The 23,344-nt window shown below is 56.3% G+C and overlaps 1 protein-coding gene across 1 annotated transcript; it reads left to right on the forward strand.

Moving 5' to 3' along the window:
• Positions 1–446: 446 nt before the first annotated feature.
• Positions 447–22,043, forward strand: TSEN2 (tRNA splicing endonuclease subunit 2). Its single transcript, XM_040995219.1, has 12 exons — positions 447–471; positions 2,507–2,715; positions 4,803–4,884; positions 7,881–7,917; positions 10,002–10,458; positions 11,412–11,489; positions 12,056–12,106; positions 13,485–13,623; positions 16,521–16,557; positions 17,227–17,338; positions 18,252–18,341; positions 21,475–22,043. The coding sequence occupies exons 2-12, from the start codon at positions 2,527–2,529 to the stop codon at positions 21,532–21,534; spliced, it is 1,332 nt and encodes a 443-aa protein (XP_040851153.1). The 5' UTR covers positions 447–471; positions 2,507–2,526; the 3' UTR covers positions 21,535–22,043.
• The last annotated feature ends 1,301 nt before the right edge of the window (positions 22,044–23,344 follow it).

Here is a 23,344-nt window from a genome sequence, read left to right on the forward strand (position 1 = left end):
GGCCACACGCAGGGAGCAGCGGGGGCTCCAGCTAACACCCATACAGGCTGCTGGGTGCCAGCATCACAGGCAGTAACTTAACCTACTGCACCACACTGTCTGGTTATAGGGTGTGCCCACTGCCCATGGTAGTTTAACTCACAGCATTGGCCCTGCCATGCAAATTGTGAAGTTAGCCATTCTGTTTTTTCTAGAATCCTGAAGGTGATGCGTGCATGTCAGACTCCGAGTGGAGTGTCACACAGGTCACATTACTCCTGGAACTCCGCGAGAGGACTCCTGACCACAGCCCCCCGCCCCCCAGCGGCTGACCACAGCCCCCCCGCGTCTCCCCCCAGCGGCTGACCACAGCCCCCCACCCCCTCGGAGTGGCTGAGCCTGCCAGGGTAGCCTCAGTCCCAGGACGGTACTGCCTCCCTGGCCGGGTGCAGGATGTGAGCGCGGGCTCGGGTTGGCGAACGGAAGTCACAGGTGAGGTTGGAATGCGGTCGCGTTCCCAGGGGAGGGAAGTGTCGGGGTGACCAGTCAATGCAGTGAGTGTTGTCACAAACCCCGTGCTCACTGAGGGACTTCTTAATTGTTGAAAAGGATTTATTTATTATTTGAAAGAGTTGTAGAGAGAGGGAGAGACAAAGAATCTTCCATTTGCAGGCTCGTCCCCCAGATGGCCACCCCGGTCTGAAGCCAGGAGCTTCTTGGGGACGTCCCGGGTGGGAGGGGGACCGAACCCCTTGGTCCATCCTCTGCTCTTCCCCCACACCATTAGCCAGGAGCTGGATCTGAAGTGAAATAGTCGAAACACACATCAGTGCCCGCATGGGATGCCAGCATCACAGGCAGTGGCTTAACTCGCTGCACCACACCGACACCAAAGGACCTTATTGAGACATTAAACTGTTCTCGCGTGTCGCTGCTTGGGACACTGGCAGCTCTAAGGTTGTTGTCTGCTGATTGTCTGTAACGGACTGAGCGGTTCCTCCGACTCCTGTGTGTTTGTCTGCCCTTGCTGTCCCAGTGCTGTCTTGAGAGGTTGTGTAAAGCATCCTTCAGTTTCTTCCTTGTGGTCTTGAAGCCCATTGGGCTCCTCAGCCTCCCCGGGGTCCTCGGGGAGTGTATGACCGATGCTCCTACAGCACGGCCACTCGACAAACCTCAGGCTGTCCGCTCTCCTCTCTCGCCCAGGATTGGGTTTTCCTAGGTTAAATCTCTCGTCCGCGGCTCTGTTGGCACCATGCAGCACCGGCCACTCCCCCTGGTGATGCGCCCAGCCAGCTCGCGTGTGCCGACTGCTCCTGGCTCGGGTTCAGCCGGAAAGGAGAGACCTCCGCCTTCCCTTCCTCCTTCATCCAGACAGTCGGGGTGGTGGTCATTCTGTAACTGTTAGAAGCTCAGACGTGTCCACATGTCCTCAGCCTAGTGGACGGACATGGCCTGTGCTGGCAGCAAAACCCAGAGAAAGACCTGTACTTTGGCGTCCAGCATATCTGGGGTTCCCAGGTGCCCCCCTGGGGGCCTCCTACAGGTCTAACCTGGATGCACTTTCTCTCTCTCAGGATATATTTATGTATTTGAAAGAGTTACAGAGAAAGAGAAACCTTTTCCATCTGCTGGTTCACTGCCCATATGGCTGCAATGGCCAGAGATGGACCAGGCTGAAGCCAGGAGCCGGGAGCCTCTTCCAGGTCCCCTACATAGGTGTCAGGCCCAGACCCTGTGCCATCTCCTGCAGCTTTGCCCATGCCACTAGCAGGGAGCTGCATGGGAAGTGGTGTCCTGTGTGTGTCCAGCACTGTGGTTACACGGGGCCCCTGTGCATGCTCAGTAGAGGAAAGGAAGGAATTCCAACTGGCTGGAGTCGTGTTGTGCGCTCGGGAGGCGTGTCTGTGTGTCACTGGGCGCTGTGACATGAGCTGGAGTTGGGAGCAAGACCCCAGACTCCAGCACCTCGGTGGAGCTGTGCCGGGCACTGTTGAGCGTGTGTTTTTGTTTTAGATTTATTTTTATTGGAAAGTCAGATATGAAGAGAGGAGGAAGGACAAAGAGGAAGACTTTTTGTCTGTTGATTAACCACCTAAATGGCCACCATGACCAGAGCTGTGCTGATCTGAAGCCAGGAGCTCTTGAGGGTCTCCCACACGGATGCAGGGTCCCAAGGCTTTGGGCCGTCCTCCACTGCTTTCCCAGGCCACAAGCAGGGAGCTGGATGGGAAGCAGGGCCACCTGGAGACAAAACCGACACCCATATGGGATCCCGGCGCATTCAAGGCAAGGACTTTAGCTGCTAGGCTATCACGCCGGGCTCTGCACATGTGTTCTTATCACTATGTCTTCTGGCTCATTGATTTTATTTATTTATTTATTTATTTTGGCTCACTGACTTCTAAGTGGCCTTGTTTCACCCAGATCACAGCGTTCCGAGCCTGGGTGTCACATGCTCACACTCTGGACCAGCATCTTTAGTTACTGATAGATCCTTTTTCATTTGTCCGCATTGTCCACTCCTTAGAGAACAGCTCCCCAGGACCAATGGCCGAGGCGGTGTTCCGCGCCCCCAAGCGGCGGCGGAGGGTCTGTGAGACTTACGAGTCTCCGTTGCCCATCCCCTTCGCGCAGGCCTCCGGGCTGAAGGGAGAATTCAGGATGTGCCGTGCGGAAATGATCAGCAACAGCGTGGTGGTGAGGCGCGCAGAGGACATCGAGCAGCTGTACGGCCAGGTGAGCCCGCCTTCCCATCGCCTCCTGGCTGCCCAGGACAAGCCGGAAGCCGTGCCGGGTGTCCCGTGCTCTGGTCCAGCGTGGACCGGTACAGTGGGAGTCACGTGCCCCAAAGCAGGCATTGTGGGAGGGAATGAGCTGACCAAGAGAAAAAAAAGCAGGTTTTTGACAACGATGTGGTGGGTGGGCGAGCATTTCCCACTGCCCCTTCCCCCAAGACGCTGGTGAACTCTGCCTGGCAGTGGAGCTGGCCGTGCAGCCCCTCCAGCTGCTGAGCCGCCTGCTGCCCCTCAGCTGCCCGCCCTGCCGTGCCAGTCGTTGGAGAGGCGGAGGGAGGGCTTGTGGTGCACGCCCCAAGAACCCAGGCCTGCAGCCAAGTACTGGGACTCAGTCACATACGCGCGTGGCAAGAACCCAGTGACCTGAGCCACCTCCGGCCGCCCTGCAGAGGCTGCCTTAGCAGCAACAGGGGCCGGGAGCAGTAACCACGTGTCAAACCCAGCTGCTCGCCGGGTAACTCCTCACATGAGCACGAGGTCCCGTTTTTGCCAGCACAGACAGCTTGGTGTGGAGACTGGTAGCTTTTCTCCCATGTAACCTGTTCTTCACTGGGGACATTTTTTTCTTTATAACTTTTTTTAAAATTTTATTGGAAAAGTAAATTTACAGAGAGAAGGAGAGACACAGAGAAAGATTTTCCATCTGCTGGTTCACTCCCTGAGTGGCCACCATGACCGGAGCTGAGCCAATCCAAAGCCAGAGTCAGGAGCTTCTACTGAGTCTCCACGAGACTGCAAGGTTCCAAGGCTTTGGACCATCCTCAGCTGCTTTCCCAGGCCACAGGCAGGGAGCTGGGTAGGAAGTAGAGCATCCAAGACACAAATCAACACCCATTTGGGATCCCGGTGCATTCAAGGCAAGGATTTAGCCACTGAGCCATCGCACCAGGCCCACCGAAACATTTTTCAAATGGCAGGCTTGGGGCCAATGTTGTATCACAGAGGTTCAAACCACATGCGATAACATTCCGTAGCTGCTGGCTTATGTCCCGGTCACCTCACTTCTGATCAGCGGGGAAGGCAGCGGAGGATGGCCCGAGTGACCTGGCCCCTGCACCTGCAGGGAGACCCGGCTGACAGGGCTGGTCTTGTTCTCCAGGTCCTGGCCGTTTGGAGCCGTTTAGGAAGTGAACCAGGGGATGGAAGGCTGAGCAATTTCTTGTCTCTTTCTCTCTGTGTAACTTTTTTAGAAAACTCTTTAAATTTTTTTTTTAGTTATGTTGGTGGGGTATGGTCAGCAGTCATAAACTCCACTATTCTAAGTGTATAGAGGTTGTCATATGTGAGTTGACAGAGTGGCGCAGCCATCACCACCATCCAGTTTTGGGGTATTCTAACACTGCAGAGCATCCATTGCGCCCATTACAGTGATCCCAGCTCTACTCCAGCCCAGCCGGTGGTGGGCTTCCGGTCTGCCATGCACCGTCCGCAGGCGGTCCGTGGGGCGGTGGGTGCGTGAGCAGGCCCAGGGCACCAGATGCACGTTGCCTGCTAGGGGCCTGTGTTTGGCGTGCGTGGCCCTGGGCCGCCCGGCACATCATCACGCTGGCATTCCATTGAGATGCAGGGCAAGGGAGGTTTGCTTCCTTCTTTGAGTGATCTGTGTATTTAAGTGTCTGAAGCACAAGGAGAGAGGGGGTGTTTTGGAGTCAGCAGGGAGCAGAGGGCCACAGCAGCTGTAGTGCAGACACCCCCAGAGCTAGGCTCGGGCTGGGCCGAGGAGCCCGGCAGCTCTGATGGGTGAGACTGTGAGGAGCTGCCAGCGCTCTCCAGGGGAGAGACCCCTTTAGTGATCGGGGAAAGGGGCGCTCCTCAGAACTCAGCTAGTTAGCCTGGGTTACGCTGCAGCCAGGGACTCCGGCTTTCCCCGTAGGAACGCAGGTTTGAGCCCGGGCTGCTCCACTTTCCATGAGGATGGAAGATGGCTGCCTCTCCCTCTGCCTCGCCCCCTGCCTTTCAATAAGTCTTTAAGGAAAGAAAGCCCGAGGGCAAGCATGCTCACCCCTCCCTCCCTCCCTCTCCTGGAAGGGCTATTTTGGAAAAGGCATTCTTTCCCGAAGCCGTCCGAGCTTCACCGGCTCCGACCCCCGGCTGGCCGCCAAGTGCAGAGGTGAGTACATGCGTGGGGAGTTCTCTGTCCTCCATGTCACACCTCGGCTTGCACAGTCGGATTTGGCAGCACAAGTTGCATTGCCCCGGGCCGCGTGGCTGCCCCAGAGAGCAGGTTCCATAGTGGTTGTCCAAGCGAGGGTCGTGGCCCGTGGCAGTGCTGTGCCTCGGGCTTTCGGGGGCTGAGCGTTGCCTGGCAGCGGAGTGGGCACGTGTTGGGTACTGGTGGTGAGGCACCTGCTGGCCTGGGGCACGTGCTCGGGGAGTGGTGTTTACTGTTTCCACAGTTAGCATTTGCAGCAATGGCCGTGACACTGACACATTGGGTAAAACATTCCAGTTTGTGCGGTTCTCGCTTGTCACCTTCACATTTGTAGAGGTTTGAATGTGTTTATTTAAGGAGCTGTCATGGTAACTCAGACACAATGCCAGCAAGGTAAATGTAATTACAACTTGTAACGGGCACCTGCAGTGCCAGCATCCCATAGGGGTGCCGGTGTGAGTCCTGGCTGCCCCGCTTGAGCCAGCTCCATGCCAGGGGGCCGGGCAAGGGGCCAGGGCTGCCTTTACCCCATCTGGGCAGACCACATTCTGTTCATCCGTTTGCCTGTTAATAGACGCAGTATCTGCATTGTGGGCTTTGCAGGTAATGCAGTCGCGAACGCTGGCACTTGGGTGTAAAAGCAAGGTCACAGAGAGGAGGGGACTCCCATCCGTTGGTTCACTCCCCACACGGCCAGAGCTGAGCCGATCTGATCCGGAACCAGGAGCTTCTTCAGGGTCTCCCATGTGGGTGCAGGGTCCCAAGGCTTTGGGCCGTCCCTGACTGCTTTCCCAGGCCACAGGCAGGGAGCTGGATGGGAAGTGGAGTACCTGGGACACAACCCACATCCGCTTTGGATCCCAGTGCGTGCAGACGAGGACTTTAGCCACTAGGCTGCTGCACCACGCCCCCTGCTGATTTTTTTTAATGGAATGATAATCCATAGTTTTGTGGGGTTTTTTTTAAGATTTTTTTTTAAAGATTTATTTTTATAACAAAGTCAGGTATACAGAGAGGAAGAGAGACAGAGAGGAAGATCTTCCGTCTGAGGATTAACTCCCCAAGTGACCGCCAACAGCTGGTGCTGCACCAACCCGAAGCCAGGAGCTCTTGAGGGTCTCCCACGTGGGTACAGGGTCCCAAGGCTTTGGGCCGTCCTCGACTGCTTTCCCAGGCCATAAGCAGGAAGCTGGATGGGAAGCGGGGCCGCTGGGATAAGAAACGGCACAGATATGGGATCCCGGTGTGTGCAAGGCGAGGATTTTAACCACTATGCTATTGCGCCGGGCCCAATCTGTAGTTTTTTTAAATACTTATGAGAAGGGTAAAGGTGAGGAGAGAGGTGAAATTTGATCACATGTGAAGCTAAATTTTTTTTTTTTAAAGATTTATTTTGATTATTTTTTGATTGGAAAGGCAGATATACAGAGAGGAGAGACAGAGAGGAAGATCTTCCGTCCGATGATTCACTCCCCAAGTGAGCGCAACGGGCCGATGCTATGCCAATCCGAAGCCAGGAGCCTCTTCCAGGTCTCCCATGCGGGTGCAGGTTCCCAAAGCTTTGGGCCGTCCTCGACTGCTTTCCCAGGCCACAGGCAGGGAGCTGGAAGGGAAGCGGGGCTGCCGGGATTAGAACCGGCGCCCATATGGGATCCCGGGCGTGCAAGGCGAGGACCTTTAACCACTTGCGCCACCGCGCCGGGCCCGAAGCTAAATTTTTTAAAGTACTTTTTAAGATTTATTTTTATTTGAAAGATTGATAGAAAGGGAGAAATACTTTCCATCATTCTTTTCTCCCTTTTTTTTCTTAATTTTTCCTTTTTTTTGCGTTTGAAAATTTGTTTTTAATGGAAAGGCAGATTTACAGAGAAAAAGAGTCTTCCATCTACTGGTTTACTCCCCAAATGGCATCAATCCAAAGCCACGAGCCAGAAGCCTCTTCCAGGTTTCCCAGGTGGGAGCAGGGCCATCCTCCCCCGTGTTCCCAGGCCGTTAACAGGGAGCTTAAAGCAAAGTGGAGCCACCAGGACATGAATCAGAGCCCGTATGAGATGCTGGCTGGCACCACAGATGGAAGCATAACTTGCTACGCCATGTTGGCAGCCCTAAGAGTCATGTTTTTTATAAAATGGAACAGGTAGATGTGTACATTAAAATGGCTGCAAACCCTCATCGGGGGAAACTCCTCTGAAAGATTTGAGAACTCAGTGATGTGTCTGATCATTTCCGGTAGCGTGGTCTTTTGGTTCTGGCTGCGATAATGCTGCTTCAAGGGACCAGCCGAACTGGCTTCAGGCAGCAGTGTGTGTCCTTGCGGGGCGGCCCGCTCGCCTCGCCAGGAGCGCTTCCCCCACCCAGAGATTTCTAACTCTTGGCTTTGTGCTCTTGCTTGTTTTGATGTAAAGGCTGGAGCTTCTCCGTCTGCTCACTCATTCGTACAGTGCCGCAGCAGCCGGGAGCCATCCCCGCGGCCTCCCAGGCTCCACCGGGGCAGCAGCCGGGAGCCATCCCCGCGGCCCCCCAGGCTCCACCGGGGCAGCAGCCGGGAGCCATCCCCGCGGCCTCCCGGGCTCCACCGGGGCAGCAGCCAGGAGCCATCCCCGCGGCCTCCCAGGCTCCACCGGGGCAGCAGCCAGGAGCCATCCCCGCGGCCTCCCGGGCTCCACCGGGGCAGCAGCTGTGGCACAGCAGGGGAATCTGCCATCCGCAGTGTGGGTCCCAGTGCAAGCTTCATCCAGCTCCTTGCTCGTGGCCTGGGACAACAACCAAAGATGGTCCAAGTGCTTGGACCGCCGTCATGAGAGACCCAGATGACACTTCTGGCTCCCGGCTTTGGCCTGGGCCAGCCCTGAGTGTTACAGCCATCGGGGAGTGCGTACTGATGCAAGGCTCCCTCTCCCTGTCTTTCCCTCTCTTTAACTCTGACTTTCACTAACAGAACTTCTTTGTTACAGACTTGAAGACAGACATGCCTATTATCACGTCAGAAAAGTAAGTCACAATGAAATTTGACTTTGATCAAAATTTTGTTTTATTTGAAAGTCAAAATTACAGAGAGAGAGGAAGATATGCTATGTCCTGGTTCACTTCTCAAATGGCCCCGGTGGCCAGGGCTGGGCCAGTCTGCAGCCAGGAGCCGGGAGTGTCATCTGAGTCTCACGTGGGTGTGGGGTCCCAGCATTTGGCCATCTTCAGGCTTTGCAGGGTCATTAGCAGGGAGCTGGTCAGTGTCCACACACGATGCTGGCATTGCAGTCAATAGCTTTACCCACAAAGCCAGCCCCATCACTCTGCTCTTCAAACAATCTTTTATAAAAAATAATAATTTGCCTATGGAATTGTATCATAAAATTAAAAATAAAATAGAAGGTTAAAAAAAAGACAAGAAAATTCTTTGATTAAAAGAAAGTTACGGGCCCAGCGCAGTGGCCTAGCAGCTAAAGTCCTCGCATTGAATGCCCCAGAATCCCACTTGGGCGCCAGTTCTCATCCCAGCAGCACCACTTCCCATCCAGCTTTCTGCCTGTGGCCTGGGAAAGCAGTCCCAAAGCCTTGGGACCCTGCACCCATGTGGGAGACCTGGAGGAAGTTCCTGGCTCCTGGCTTTGGATCTGCGCAGCTTCTTTTTTCAAAGTTAATGTTAAAACAATAATAAAAAAATAAATAAATAAAAAGTAAAAACAACAACAAAAAAAATCATTATTTGCTTTGTCACGCAGTTGCAAGAGACTAAGCTGGAGCTGAACACGAGTTTAGCACCAGGTCCTGGCCTTGTGCCTGTATCGCAGGTGGTGGGGTGACTGTACCCCACTCTCCCCCAGACGCAGAGCGCCCCGTCCGTAGCAAGGCACGCTCACCCCTTCGTGGGACGGATGGTTTGATCACCTTGGCACCCTTCTGCTGGATCAGCCATGGCTCCCATCATGCTCACCCAGCTCCCTACCACGTGCGCCTGGGAAAGCAGCGCACCTTGTCTTTCGTGTGGGAGGCCCAGATGGAGTTCCGGGCTCGTGGCTTCAGCCTGGCCCAGCCCTGCCCAGTTTGTCTGTGAAGGGAGTCAAGCAGTGGGGAAAAAAAATCTCTCTGTAACTCTGTCTTTCAAATAAAATAAATCTGTAAATATAAATAAATCATGGCCTGGTCACTGCACACAGACCCAGGTGTCGGCTGCTGGCTGGGCTGCTGGCCGTGGTAGAGGCGGAAGGCACTGGTCGTGCAGCGTCCTTGGCCATCTGTTGCCAGTCACAGTCCCAGCGCCCGGCGTCAGCACCGCCCTGCTAGCAGCCCAGCTAGGCCGGGCGTCATGTCGCTAGGGCTCGGCTCTCTCGTGCTAAGTGTTCAGATGTCGCCTTCAGACTTCACAAGCTTAGCTTGTATTTTCCATGAAAATAGTCTGAAAATTACTGTGTGAAAAAAAGAGCCATTTCCACTAGAATACTTGGATAGGTGTTTGTAAACCAAACCCTTCATTTCCTTACGCAGTGGTTGCTGTACAGGACGAGACTCTTGGTGCTGAGAAGGGACCAGCCATCGGAGCAGTGCGGGAGCAGGCACTAGGCTTACTGCCTCCTCCCCCGGTGGGCAGTGGCAGACAGGGGTGAGGCTCCGGTCACCGGTGACCTGCTGCCCTCCTGCCGACCTGGCTTGAGCCCCGGCTCTGGCCCCGGCTTAGCCCTGGCCGTTGTACTTGGCACGCGAACGAGTGGGTGTTGTCTTCCTCTATGTCTGCCTGGCCCTCTGGCCTCTTAAGTAAATTATTTTCATTGGAAGAATCAACATTGTGATACCCACAACTGCAAATAATATGCTAGTTCTGCGGAGCAGGAGCTGTTTTCTCTTTATATTTACTTAAACATCTTGATTTTAAATTGTGTACATTTTGTACTTTATTAAACAAGGTTTTTTTTCCCCCAGATTTTAAGAAAATGAAATCTGTTAATGAAAGCAAGTAGATGAAGTAACACACGCTTGTTGCAGAGGCTTGGAAGCCCAGGAGGGCGTGGGGGGCAGCCGTCCCGGCGGGGGCCGCTGCTGTCCCGGCTGCCCCCCAGCGCTGCCGCCTGTCTGTGCTGCAGGTACAAGTGCCGCGTGGCGTGGGCTGCCCAGCTCCTGCGCCGGCAGGGCCGCGACGAGCAGGACGTGTGCCGCCTCCTGGAAGACTTCACACGGCCCCTCGAGTGTCCCGCTGCAGCCGGGGCTGAAGCCGGGCCTCACCCCGAGAGGGTGTCCCCCTGCAAGGGCACAGCAGGGAGTGAGATGCCTTCCGGGAGGAAGGGCGAGTCCGACGGGGCGGGCCATGGTCTTCAGCCAGGCTCTGAGCCCCCATCGCAGCCTGCAGCAGTGGGAGACGCCGCTCCTCTGCCCCCGGCCAGCTGCCCCGAGCGCGGTGTCCTGCCCACAGCAGGCGACCCCCCGCCTGGGGACGGCGCATGCGGAGCAGAGCTCGGCCAGCCCCAGCAGGAGTACGTGCTCGTGGAAGAGGTGGTGTGCGACGGGGACCCGAGCGAGAGCGGGGACAGCCCAGCCCAAGATGTGAGTGGGGGGATGCCCCAGAGCCCCTTGCCCCTGGCTGTGGTCAGGCAGGGGCTGGAGACCCTGCGACACCTGTCATGTGACTTCAGGGCAGTGTGTCGCTGTGGTTGTCCTGATGCGTTACAGTATGATTATTACTGTTATTTTGAAATCTTACCATGCCTAGTAGATGAATTAGACTGTCACAGCTGTCTGCATGTAGGAAGAAGCAGTGTGACCAGGGTTTGGAGCTCTCTGAGGGAGGGGCTCACTTGGCACATAGACCCCTTAGGCAAGGCACCCGGCGGCAGGGGCTTCACCCGGAGCCGCCTGGCCCTGCCCAGGGCAGGTGGTGGGCATGGTGGGCCTGCCGCCCTGCAGTGTGCGTGTGTCCCCAGAGGCAGCGGCTCCGCTCCCCTCCCCAGGAGCACAGCGCTGCTGAGCTGTTTCCGTGGAAAGCACAGTGTGTGGGTGAGTGTTCAGACAGCTGTGAGAGCAGGCGGGGAACCCTGCCTTCCTTGGCGTGGAGCACGAGCAGTGCTAATCACAGCCCAGTGTGGCGCGGGGAAGGGGCTTGGGGGCAGAGGAGAGGCGCTTCGTCGAGGGCCAGCTACGGGGTGCTCCCCCCACTGTGCCGCATAGGCGCTGGCGGCGGCAGCATCCTGAAGGTAAGCGCCACGCTGCAGGCCCCCCACCCCGCAGGGACCCACGTGACCTGGAGCCTGCTGAACGCAGGCGTGTGGCTGATGGGGGCGGTGAGTAAAGCAAAGCAACTGGCAAGTCAGCGTGATCCCAGCCGGGAACCCTCGCGGGGCACGAGGCGATCAGAAACGTCACCACGCCTTTTCCGCCTCAGTGGGAGGACGAGCCGAGCAGCGTGAGCGTAGGGAACGGCGGGGCATTGCTTCTGCGACGCTCTGCCTGGAGTGTGCGTGCCCGCGTGCAAGTTCTCTATTCCTTCTGTTTCTCTCCAGGGGGAGCCGAGGAAGCAGTTGGTCTGCAGAAGAAATCCCTACAGAATCTTTGAGTGTCTGCAGCTCAGCCTCGAGGAGGTGTGTAGTCCCCGTGGGCGTGGACGTGGGCAGCCCCACACCCAAGGAGCCCAGCTCAGGACAGCTCCAGGGCGTCAGGCACTGAGTGGCTCACTACGGGAACCACAACAGGCCACTCCCCAGGCAAGCCGCCCGCGTCACTCCTCGGAGTGTGCTTGGGTTTAGGACGTGTGGTTGGGAAAATACACCTGTGTCATCCTGCAGGGATTCAAACTATTGGAGCACTTTTTATTTTGTGATTCATTTTATTTTTATTTGAAAGGCAGAGTTACAGAAAGGGGGAGAGAGAGAGATGCACCATCTCCTGGTACACTCCCCAAGTGACTGCAACAGACAGAGCTGGGCCAATCCCAAGCCAGGAGCCAGAAGCTTCCTCTAGGTCTCCCGTGTGGGCAGGCTGCAGTTGGTAGCCTGGCTGTCCTTGGCATTTAGGAAGTCACCAGCAGAGGGCGCTGTCTCTGGGATGAGCTCCATGTCTCCGTAGTTGGGTCAGGTGGGGAACGGGTGTGTGAGGCTTAGGGGGGGGTGCAGCTCTGCCTGATGGGCATTCTCTGCTTTGTGTTCAGGCCTTCTTCCTGGTCTATGCCCTGGGCTGCCTCAGCATTTACTACGAGAAGGTAAGATGTTATGTTTGCATGCATCCACTTAAAACTCCCCTGTTGCTCAAAGTTGTACGTGTTTCTGTGCTGTTTCAATGCACCTGACACGTGTGAACTTGTCCTGAAGGAAGTGAGATGTGCAGCGGGTCAGGTGTGTTCCGTGCGTTTTCAACCCGAGATATTTTCAACTTACAGTTTATTGGGATGTAAAGGAGTATATATAAATCACATAAAATCAAAAAGAGAAAGAGAGGCAGAATAGCAGGTTCACCGGAGAAAGTGTGCTTCGCCCAGTTGTTGGGAGCCTGTCATTTCCATTTGTCTGCCTGTAATTGCCTCAGGATGCTGGTCACGTATTCCAGTGATTTGGAAACAGGCACATGGCCACAAGGGACTAGTTTCCCTTCCTGCCACCTGTCCTGTCCTCAGCCGGCGTCCCCCGGGCAGTGCCACCATCCCCAGAGTCCCCTGGGAAAGGCGGGCCAGCCCGTGGGCACGCAGGCTGGTGGGCAGGACCAGGCTGGCTCCAGGAGGGCCGGCGTCTCCTCACCCTTGCCAGCGTGGAGGTTTTCACAAGAGCAACAGGAAAAAGGAAGGCGGAACAGAAGTGTGTTCTAGCTCCCGCCTGGGGTTGCATCTTGAGGGTGAGGCCGGCAGGGCAGGAGGCAGCCCAGGAGCGGCTCGGGCTGAATGTTCAAACTGGTGACGTGCAAGGCTTTGCAGACTTGCTCTGAATTGCTGCTGGTGGCTTCTGTTTGTGATTAGTGAATCCCCAGGATTGTCTCAGTCCCTGCGTTGGTAGTTTATGCCTTCAGATGCCATCTCTCTAATTCACTAAACACAACCTTGGTGGGTTTTCTTTTTGTTTCCCCTGAAACCTTGACTTACGAAACAGCTCTTCGTTCTCTTTGTCTCGGCTCCTGAGGGTCAGTGAGGGTCAGGCGTGTCCCTGGACATCCCCCAGCTCCCACCGCGCCCAGTGCGGCCACGTCTCCTCCCATGTCACCTGCCTCAGCCGCAACAGCTGTGCTGTCCTAGAGACAGTGACAGCTTCCGATACCAACCGCATGGGTCACTTCAGAGCCTTCCGGTAACACCACTTCCCAGAAAAGCAGGCGAGATGAAGTTAGTCCTGGATTCCACAGTTTGTTGAAGCGCCTGACGCCATCTGTCTCACACTCAGTTGGAACCCCGTGTTTCCTTTGACAGTCCCTCCTGGCATGGGTGACCCACGTGTGGCCGCAGCCACCCAAGCAGATCCTCTGTCCGGAATCCCACGTGGCCTTTGACCCACCGCACCAGCTGCACGCTGAGTGTGAAGGCTGACCCGCCAGCGGGGTGCCGAGCGGGTTCACGTGTGACCATGCACTCCTGTGCTTGCTTGTGTCTCCCTTAGGAACCTTTACCGATAGTGAAGCTCTGGCAAGCCTTCAGCGCAGTGCAGCCCACCTTCAGGACCACCTACCTGGCCTACCACTACTTCCGGAGCAAGGGCTGGGTGCCCAAAGTGGGGCTCAAGTACGGGACGGACCTGTGTAAGTGCTTTGTGGCGTGGCGGATGTGCGCCCAAGGTTGGATCGGGGTCACGGTGGGAAATGAGGTCGTTCCGTGGGCGGCTTTTCAGAGGCAGGTTGAGCAGCTCATGCAGGCCCGAGGGAAGGGCAGGCCAGGCGAGGCAGAAGCAGGCTGGCGGCAGGTGCAGGGAGACCACGGATCTCCGTGGCTGTGCTCAGAGGCAGTGTCCGGGGACCCGGCAAAGCTACTGCGGGTAGATCGGAAGTCCTTTGGGAGATTGTCAGCAGAGGAAGGGCTTGCCTGGAGTGATGGAGATGCAGGCCTTTGTCAGCTGTCAGCCTCATGATGGTAGCGGGCAGAGTGCAAGCTGGGCGCGACCACCCTCTGAGGGGGTGGAGGTGGAGCCTGTGCAGGGGCAGTCAGGGTGCCTCCTAGCTTCTCACTCTCCCAGAGGAGAGGCCAAGAGGCACGCTGGGCCCCTAGCGGGCACAGGGAAACCTGGCAGGGGATGCTGTTAAGGGTGGCCCAGCCCAGGCCTGCAGGGAGCGGAGGTCCCTGCGAGCCCTGCCAGCCCGGGGGGCGTCCCCCGCATACTCACTGAAGCTCAGATGCATCTGGGTCCACTGGCAGAATTCTAACCCATGGTCACCCAAGTGCCCCGATGAGCTCAAGTGAGTTAGCTCAGTTTCAGGAGCATGCTGCCAGCTCCAGCCCTGCTGTTTAAATAAGTGATGGGCCTGTTTCATTACCCCCCCACCCCCCCGCCACGCGCGCCCTGCTGGCTCACGCCTGGGTCCTCGTTTTCATGCTTTGGTAAGTGTAATCGCTTGGGGCTCAAGGCTTCAGGAGTGCCTGGAGAGGAGGCCCTGGCAACAGAGCATGCTGCCTCGTGGTCCTGGGCAGCTCAGGCAGATCCCCCCAGGCTGTGCACTCCTGTCTGCCTGGATGGCACACCAGCTTCTTGGTGGAACATCACTTGGGCGCCATGTGCTTGCGAGGCACACGGCACAGGCCCCTCGCCCACAGTGTGTCATCGGTGGGCAGCCCGTGCCTCTGGATGACACAGAGCACAGCGCCTAGTGGGGCAGGTGCAGATGACTGGAAAGGTTTTGAAAGAGAAAATTACTAAACTTGCCACTTCCTGGAGGCCTGTGCTTCGGCTGGAGTATCACATCCATTCCTGGTCAGCTCTGTGAGTAACGCGATCAGGTCTGTGGCCCGGGGCACAGCCAGACTGGCCAGGCAGCACTGGCCAGGTCCTCCCCATGGTCCCCACACCGCAGAGGGTTCTCGGGCAGCCCTGGCCCGTGCAGCAACCAGCAGTTTCCTGAATTCAGTCTGCCCGCATACCTGGCTTCGTGGTGCCTACTGCTCCATGCTGTAGTGGTTCTGAAGGCTGGTGGCCTCGTCACACGGAGCCTGGACCTTGCAGAGCAGCTGGAACTCGGGACAGCCTCTCAGAGCCATGGCTTTTCCTTAGGAGGTAAAGAACCACGTGACCTTACCAGGGAGCCTCTTCCCCGGAACGAATCTTGTCAGTCACGTGTCATTTAGGACCAGTGCTGGGGCAAGTGATACGGGCTTGGGGCAGGCTGCCAAGCTCTTTGGCCTGGGTGCCCTCTGGGGAGAGCCAGAGCAGAAGCCTTGCCTCACACCTGCTGCTCTCCGCGTCCCGTGTGAGCCAGGCACCTGCCTCTCTTCCCCTCCTCTCCCTGTGTTGCCAGTTTCCTTTGGAGCAGAGGGAGTTGAGGTTTTGACAGGTTGTACACATTGCCGCGAGCCCGGTGGCTGTGAACACGAAGCTCAGGGCTGCCTGGGGCTGAGCTCATGTCCTCCCCCACACCTGGCTGGCACTGTCGAGAGGCTGGACCAACCTAGGCTTGTCCCACCACTCTGCACAAGGCCCGTTGCTCCTGAGCAACCTGCACATCACACTCCAAGTTATTTTTGTTGTTGTTGTTGTTGTTTTTAATTGCAAAGTCAGATATACGGAGAGGAGGAAAGACAGAGAGAAAGATCTTCCATCTGATGATTCACTCCCCAAGTGACCGCAAAGACAGGTGCTGCGCCGATCTGAAGCCAGGAACCAGGAACTTCTTCCTGGTCTCCCACATGGGTGCAGGGTCCCAAAACGTTGGGCCGTCCTCAACTGCTTTCCCAGGCCACAAGCAGGGAGCTGGATGGGAAGTGGGGCCGGCGGGACTAGAACATCCCAGAAGGCCGAGGGCAAGTCTGGATTTGGCCTAAAGGGACTACCACCCGCCACGTGCTGCAGATCCAGTGCAGACAGGAAGCAGGACCCGTGGCCGGTGACCGTGCCACTGTGTGGGTACAAAAGTCCAGCTGAGCCACAGGAAATGAGTCCGTCAAAGGAGCAGCTCCCTCTGCCTTTCACTGATGCTGTGGCCAGGGGACGGCGCAGAGCTGGCGAGTGTGACTGTACTGTCCTTGGTGACTCCCATATGAATCCTGTGTCATGGGGCCAAAGGACGTGTGTCTCACTGGTGTCAGGTCCGCCCCAAGGAGGGTCACAGTCACTCGTGGTATCCAAGACACAGCCTTCTGGGTCGCCGTCTGCAGGGCTGCCTTACACGCAGCAAGTTCACGGGTCACTGAGCAACACAACCAGACCTGGTTGCACGGGGGCCCAGTCTGGTCTTCACATGTTGGGGGAAGAGGAAGTGGTTTCAGTGGGGAGCCGGCTGGTCTCTGCCACCCACTTCAAAGGGCCCCGCTAAAGTGGCATGCTGTCAGGGTCCGAGCCAGGGGCTCCATCAGCACAGCCACCTGGGGACCTGCACCTGCTGCGTGGACCGCCAAGAGTCATGCAGTGGCCGTGCACTCTAAAGCTTTTGTTTATGGCTTGACTGGTAACAGAGGAGGCTGCAAATTAATTCTTTTGTTTCCTTTTTTGCAGTGCTGTATCGGAAAGGACCTCCATTTTACCACGCAAGGTTTGGAAGTGATTTTAACATATATTTATTTATTTTGAAGATCAGAATTATGGAAGGAGAAGGAGAGGCAGAGAGAGATCTTCCATTTGGGCCATGTCAAAACCAAGAGCTGAGAAATTCAGTTGGCTCCCACACGGGTGCAGGGTCCCAAGGCTTTGGGCCGTCCTCAACTGCTTTCCCAGGCCACAAGCAGGGAGCTGGATGGGAAGTGGGACCACCAGGACAGAAACCAGTGCCCTTATGGGATGCCAACATTGGATAGGACAGTTTTACTTTCTATTCCAACTCATGGAGTGATTTTATGTAACTTAATTTCATGAGTTGAGGAAGTTTCTGGCCTGCGGTTCAATTTTCAGTGCCCTAGAGGCAAATTGAGCCTGTCTGGTCTTGGAGGGGTGCGTGTCGCGTGTCTGTGTCCAACACACGGACTGTGGTGGCAGTGTGGATGCTGCAGTGCACCGTCACCATGCCTGCGAGTGCTGGCGAGGGGCCCTGTCTGACGCTGAAGGGCGTTTACAGCTGTTGCTGTCTGTCGGGTTGAAATCCACCAGAACGTTGATCAGGTCGAAGTGTGTCTCACCCCGGTGTTTCTCTGGGCCCTCACTCCCGAGGGGCAGTCGGCACGCGTTGGAGGCGGGCTGCCCCAAGAAGCCCCCGTGTGTTTTGCAGCTACTCGGTCATCGTGGAGCTCACCGACGACCGCTTCGAGGGCGCTTCCCGCAGGCCGTTCACCTGGCGGGCGCTGGCAGCCCTGAGCAGAGTCTCCACCAATGTCTCCAAGGTGACCCAGCCCGCCTGGCTTCTTCCCTCGGGGCGGTCAGAAGGCCGTTTGTGCAGACTGGATAGCATGCCTGCCAGGGATGTTCTAGAAGATTCACGAGTCGTTCCCCTTCCCCCTCAGCTGGACATGCAAGTGAAGCCCCCTCACGTGTTGCTCCCGTGGGCACCTGCCCGGTGGGCACTGCTCAGGGGAGCCCTTGCTCTCTGGGTTGCTTTGATGCAGTTTAATGCCGTACACGCATGCACATATACACACGGACACGTGCACACATGTGCAGACACTCCCCAAGGGAGTCAGCAGGGACACGCGACTTGGCATTCATGGATCTCTTGGAAGGGAAGAGCAGGGGCGCTATCAGTCGCTGCCTGTCACCAAGGCACCCGGTTACCGTCCCCGTCCTAGGCTGAGGGGCTGCGGGGCTGTGGAGTACCCTTCAGTCATGCCACCCAGGTGCAGCCCGGGATCACAGCCAAGCCACGTGGCCTCCTGGCTTGTGGGCCTCAAAGACAGGAGGGGGTTGCAGCCTCCCAAGGACTGCTCAGAGCGCAGGCTCAGTAGACATCACACCGTCACACAGTGGGCCACCCCCACTGTCTCATCCTGGGCCAGTGAGGACCACCCAAGCAGGGCATAGCCTGGCCTGGACCATCAGGCGTCTGTCCCGCTCCAGTGCTCTGGTGCCCCATCCTGGCAGCTGCGTGTCTTAGTGTGTTCAGTGCTGTGTTTGCCAGCCATGTGCCTGCCCACGTTCTTGCTGAATCGATAATCACCGAACAGCAGGTGCCTAGTGAGCCCACGCCCCCGGTCAGCAGCTGGGCTCCTGCGGGGCATGCCAGGAGGGAGGGAGGCCACGTGCGGCCCTTGCCGCCCCCACCTGGAGCCCGGCTGGAACGCAGCGTCTCTCCCTCCACAGGAGCTTCTCCTCTGCTATCTGATTAAGCCCTCCACCATGACTGACGACGAAATGGCGTCCCCAGAGTGCATGAAAAGAATTCAAGTACAGGTGGGTGACTCGAGGACAAGTGCACGCCGTCCCGTGGCGTGGAACAAGTGGTCCCGAGAAACTGAGTAGTGTAGCGGAAAGCCTTCTTGGCCCGGTGGGCTGGCTCCCCTCCACCCGCGCTGGGCCTGCTGAGCTGCCGTGCCCTGGCCCTCCCTCAGAAACAAGCCCCCCGGGCCCAGCAGCCGTGTCCCTGGCACCCCGCCTCCTCACACCTTGTCTTGGCTGAGGCTCCTTGCCTCCGAGGACACGGGCTGTTCAGAGTGTGACGTGTGTGCACCCACAGGTGTGCCTTTGAGGTGTCTGTACTGCCACCCACACTGGGTGTGCCCTGGTTTTCTGCCCTTGTACACCTCCCCTTGCTCCTTGTTCATGCTTCTCCATGCCTCACACACCTGCTGGTAAGTCTCCCAACCCCCCTCCCCTAATTATTCCTGCTCAGAAACTGCTGATCAGAATCCGCGTCTCCCTTTGAACACTAGTTCAAGTCCCAGCTCCTCCACTTCTGATCCAGCTTCCAGGTGATGCATTCTAGAGGGCAGCGATGATGGCTCAGGCGTTTGGGCCTCTGCCGTTCCTGTGGGAAACTAAAATGAAATTCCTTGATCATTTTATTTTTCTTAAGATTTATTTTAATTTGAAAGGTAGATTTACAGAGAGAAAGATCCTCCATCCACTGACTCACTTCCCAAATGGCCACAGTGGCCAGAGCCAAGCTGATCTGACTGAAGCCAGGAAGTTCCTCCAGGTCTCCCACACGGGTGCAGGGTCCCAAGCACATGGGCCATCCTCTGCTGCTTTCCCAGGCCACGAGCAGGGAGCTGGTGGGAAGTGGAGGCACGGGGACATTAACTGGTGCCTGTATAGGATGCTGGTGTTTACAGGCAGAGGATTGGTCTGTTGAGCCACGACACCAGTCCCAATTTCCTGGATCTGAGCTCCATCCTAGCTTGCCCTAGTTTTTGAAGGCAGTTGGAAAGTGAACCAGCGGGTAGATCTCTCACTTCACCTTCCTGCCTCCCTCCTTTCTCTTGCTCTGCCTTTTAGGTAAATGAAAGTAATTTTTTTTGTTGTTAAATTTATGGTCCTTTAATAGGGCTGAAAGAAAATAGGACCCTGTGTATTATTATTTTTTAAGATGATGTTTCCATAGTTGATCGGGAGGGAAGGTCGAGGGATGGGGAAAGGTGGGTGTGATCATTGCTTCCGAATTTTCTATTTCTTCGTCCTGTTTCTTGGGGGAGGGGAGAAAAGGGGAGGAGCCATACCCAGCCTCCCAGTCCCATTTCCTGGGGATGGGGAACGGCCACACAGTATTAACCCAGGGTCCCGATTTGACTCACGCTCCGAAGGTCCTGCCCAGGTGGCTGCGCCAGTTCTGAAATGCTGTCAAGCTCACCGATCCATGGATGAGAAAACCCTTCGAATGTCCATGGGCACACAGCGGACTGTAGAGTCTGTTCATCAAGATATTTGCTGTCATTGTTTGGCTGGAGTAGTTGTCCAGTTTGTTCTGTCTCCCTGTGCTGTGCTACCAGATGTCCTCTGCAGGCCCCGATGGGCTGCCATACCCTCCATGTGCTTCAGGACCTGCTGTCCACTGCTCTGTCTTTTCCGCTGAGGAGGACCAATTCTCCTGGCCCCGCTGGACTCCGGATCCGAGGCTCACAGACCTGGTACCACTGCCCAAGTGGGCCCAAGGACCATTTGGGGACCTAGTGGCTAAATCCTCACCTAGCTTGCACCAGGATCCTTTATGGGTGCCAGTTTGTGCTCCAACTGTTCCACTTCCTGTCTAGCTCCCTGCTTGCAGCCTGGGAAATCAGTAGAGGATGGCCCAAAGCCTTGGGATCCTGTACCCACGTGAGAGACCCAGAAGAAGCTCTTGGCTCCTGGCTTTGAATTGGCTCAGCTGTTATGGCTGCTTGGGGAATAAACCAGCAGACGGAAGATCTTTCTCCTTCTCTGCAAATCTGACTTTCCAATAAATAATTGACAGGAATAAATATACAGAGAGGAGGAGAGAGAGGAAGATCTTCTGTCCAATGGTTCACTCCCCAAGCAACCGCAACGGCTAGAGCTGAGCCAATCTGAAGCCAGGAGCCAGGAACTTCTTCCAGATCTCCCAGGCCACAAGCAGGGAGCTGGATGGGAAGCAGGGCCACCGGGATTAGAACTGGCAACCACATGGGGTCCTGGCACGTGCAAGGCAAGGACTTTAACCACTACGCTATCACACCAGATCCAAATCTTTTTTTTTTTTTTTTTAACAATTTATTTGAAAAGGAGTAGAGTTAGAGAAGAAAGAAAGATCTTCCACTGGTTCACTCCCCAGTGGCCACAATGGCTGGAGTTTGCCACGCCAAAGCCAGGGGCTAGGACTATATTTGGGTCTTCCACATGGGCGCAGAGTCCCAAGGATTGGGCTAACCTCTGCTGCTTTCCAAAATGCATTCGTAAGGAGCTGGATTGGAAGTGGAGCAGCAAGGACTCAAACCAGTGCTCACGTGGGATGTCAGAATGGCTAGCAGTGGCTTACACCTGCTGTGCTTCAATGCTGGCTTCGAAAAAAGAATTTTTTTAAAGGTTGATTTTATCTTATTTTGTTAAGATTTGTTTTATTTATTTGAACAGCAGAGTTAACAGGAAGAGGGAGCGACATCCTCCATCCCCTGGTTTGCTCCTGAAATGCTGTAACGACCAGGGCTGAGTCAGGACCCTGGTGCTCCATCCAGGTCTCCCCATGGGTGCAGGGCCCCAGCACCCGGGCCTGCTTCTGGGGCTTTCCCAGGCACAGCAGCAGGAAGTGGGTCAGACGCAGAGCACCAAGGACCCGAGCTGACGCACTGACTCGGGACACTAGAGTCGAGTGCTTAAACCTGTTATACCACAGTACCAGTCTGAAACAAAAAGCCGCTTTCATGAAGTGCCACAGCAGGGGCAGCACTCGCTCGCTCGCTGGGCACAGTGCAGGGAGCCTGTGTTGTCAAACGCCTGTTTTCTCCCAGCGTTCTTCCTCCTAGGGGTCAGCAGCATCGTGGTCACATATTGGGGCGTGGACGGCCCCCGAGTGCCGGGCCAGTGCTCTGTTCTGCGGGGTTGACATCCAGCTCCTGTGTGTCTTGCTCGGTTGTAGGAGGTGATTCTGAGTCGGTGGGTTTCTTCCCGAGAGAGGAGCGACCAAGAAGAGCTCTAACGACCCTCCGCACGATGTCTTGTTGAGCTGCCTCCACGTGCCAAGTCCGGGCCACACTGCACGACCTCTCACCATAACTGCCCACGGACACGGGCTTCGAAGGAGCTGGTGCTGCCAGCCACTCACGTTGCCAGTGCTTCAAGACAGGAATCCATCAGTGACTTGAGGCTGTGCTGGGCTGCGCTGAGCCTGCCGACTTGGGCGCCATCCCCATGCCACCTCCGGCCGGTACCCGAGAGTGTCACGAGTTGATGTGTGTCCTGCACCCTGCAGGCCGTCAGGCACTTTGGCCCCCGGGCATATTGTTACCTTCAGAGTCTGTCCCTGAGGAGGGAGCAGGCCTGGGGATTGGGAGAGTCTGTGTTGAAATATTTTCAACAGGAAAAGCAGTAAAATGTCTCCACCAGGAAGCCCTCTCTACTGCGGCCGAGGACGTCCTGTACCATGGAGTGCCTAAACAACTATGTTCTTGGTGAACTCGCTGGGCGCGCTGTGTACAAAGGACAGTGTCAGGCCCGGCACAATGGCCTAGCGGTTAAAGTCCTCGCCTTGAATGCACCGGGATCCATATGCGTGCCAGTTCTAATCCCGGCAGCTCCACTTCCCAACCAGCTCCCTGCCTCTGGCCTGGGAAAGCAGTTGAGGATGGCCTAAAGCCTTGGGACCCTGCACCCGTGTGGCTGACCTAGAGGAAGCTCCTGGCTTTGGATCAGCTTACCCCTCCATGGTTGGAGTTCCGAGTCCAGCAGCTCAGTTGGGAGGATCCCCACAGCAGCCTTGTCTTGAGGCGATCCCAGACCCGACTCGTGTGCGATTGCCAGCATTGAGTCTGGCTCAGACTGTCACCGTGTCAACCTGTACACACACTAGTAGTTGTCGTTGCCGGGTCCGTTCTATCTCCAGTCCCATCTCTTAGTAAATCAGTGGATGTTACGGCCAAGCCCAGCCCTCCCTCCCACAAGCTCAGCGCTCAGGTTCACTAGCAGAGCCTGCAGCCTAGTCAGGGCAACCCCCAGTACCCTCACCATGCCCTCCCTATCCCTGGTTCATGTGCTTACCAGTGTGTGTAGCATACTGTCCCACATCCCATCCAGTTTAGAGAATTGAAACTTAGCACAACCCAACCAACCCAGTGTCCAGCCCACACTCATGCCAGCAGGTGCCACCACCTTTTAGTCAGACCTGCCCCAGCCCTGATTCTCAAGCTTACCAGTGGGAGTTACAGGGTGTCAGAAAGATGCCCACAATTTCCCTGCAGGCCACTCCCAGCCCCAGATGGTGCACTGGTCAGATGGTTCTGCAGTCTTACCTGGCAGTACTTGCCCCGAGTCCCAGCACTTGCCAGCTGATACTGTGGCAAAGCCCAACCAGCCCGCATCTGTTCGGGCTCTTGCTTCTCTTCCCTTGGCACCTGTTTTCATTTAAGTGGAGACAGATGACACCACCACACACCCAAACACAGCAACCCAAGTGTTGCCTGCATGGAGGCCCAACACTGCTGGGAGGATCCTGCGCGTCCTGCAGGTCCTACGGGTTCGCTGTCCTTGATGAAGGAGCCAGCGTGGGGTAGAATGTTGTGCAGTTGTAATAGCAAATAACAACACTCCAGCACGGAGCAATTACTGCTCAGGGTTCCCTCCCAACACACACATACCACACAGCCATGTGATCCTGGGGCTTCTATAGAAATTACTTCCAAGTTAAGCAGCCCACACTGCAGAGGTGCCTCTCCTTGGGTGTACAGGCAGTTGTGGAATCTCTAATTAACCCTACCCCCAGGGAGTTACTGCTAAAGCCTGGGGGAGAAAAT

The sequence above is a fragment of the Ochotona curzoniae genome, unplaced genomic scaffold (assembly GCF_017591425.1).
Source record: "Ochotona curzoniae isolate NIBS_2020 unplaced genomic scaffold, NIBS_Ocur_1.0 contig_908, whole genome shotgun sequence".
In the NCBI taxonomy this organism is placed as follows: Eukaryota; Metazoa; Chordata; class Mammalia; order Lagomorpha; family Ochotonidae; genus Ochotona; species Ochotona curzoniae.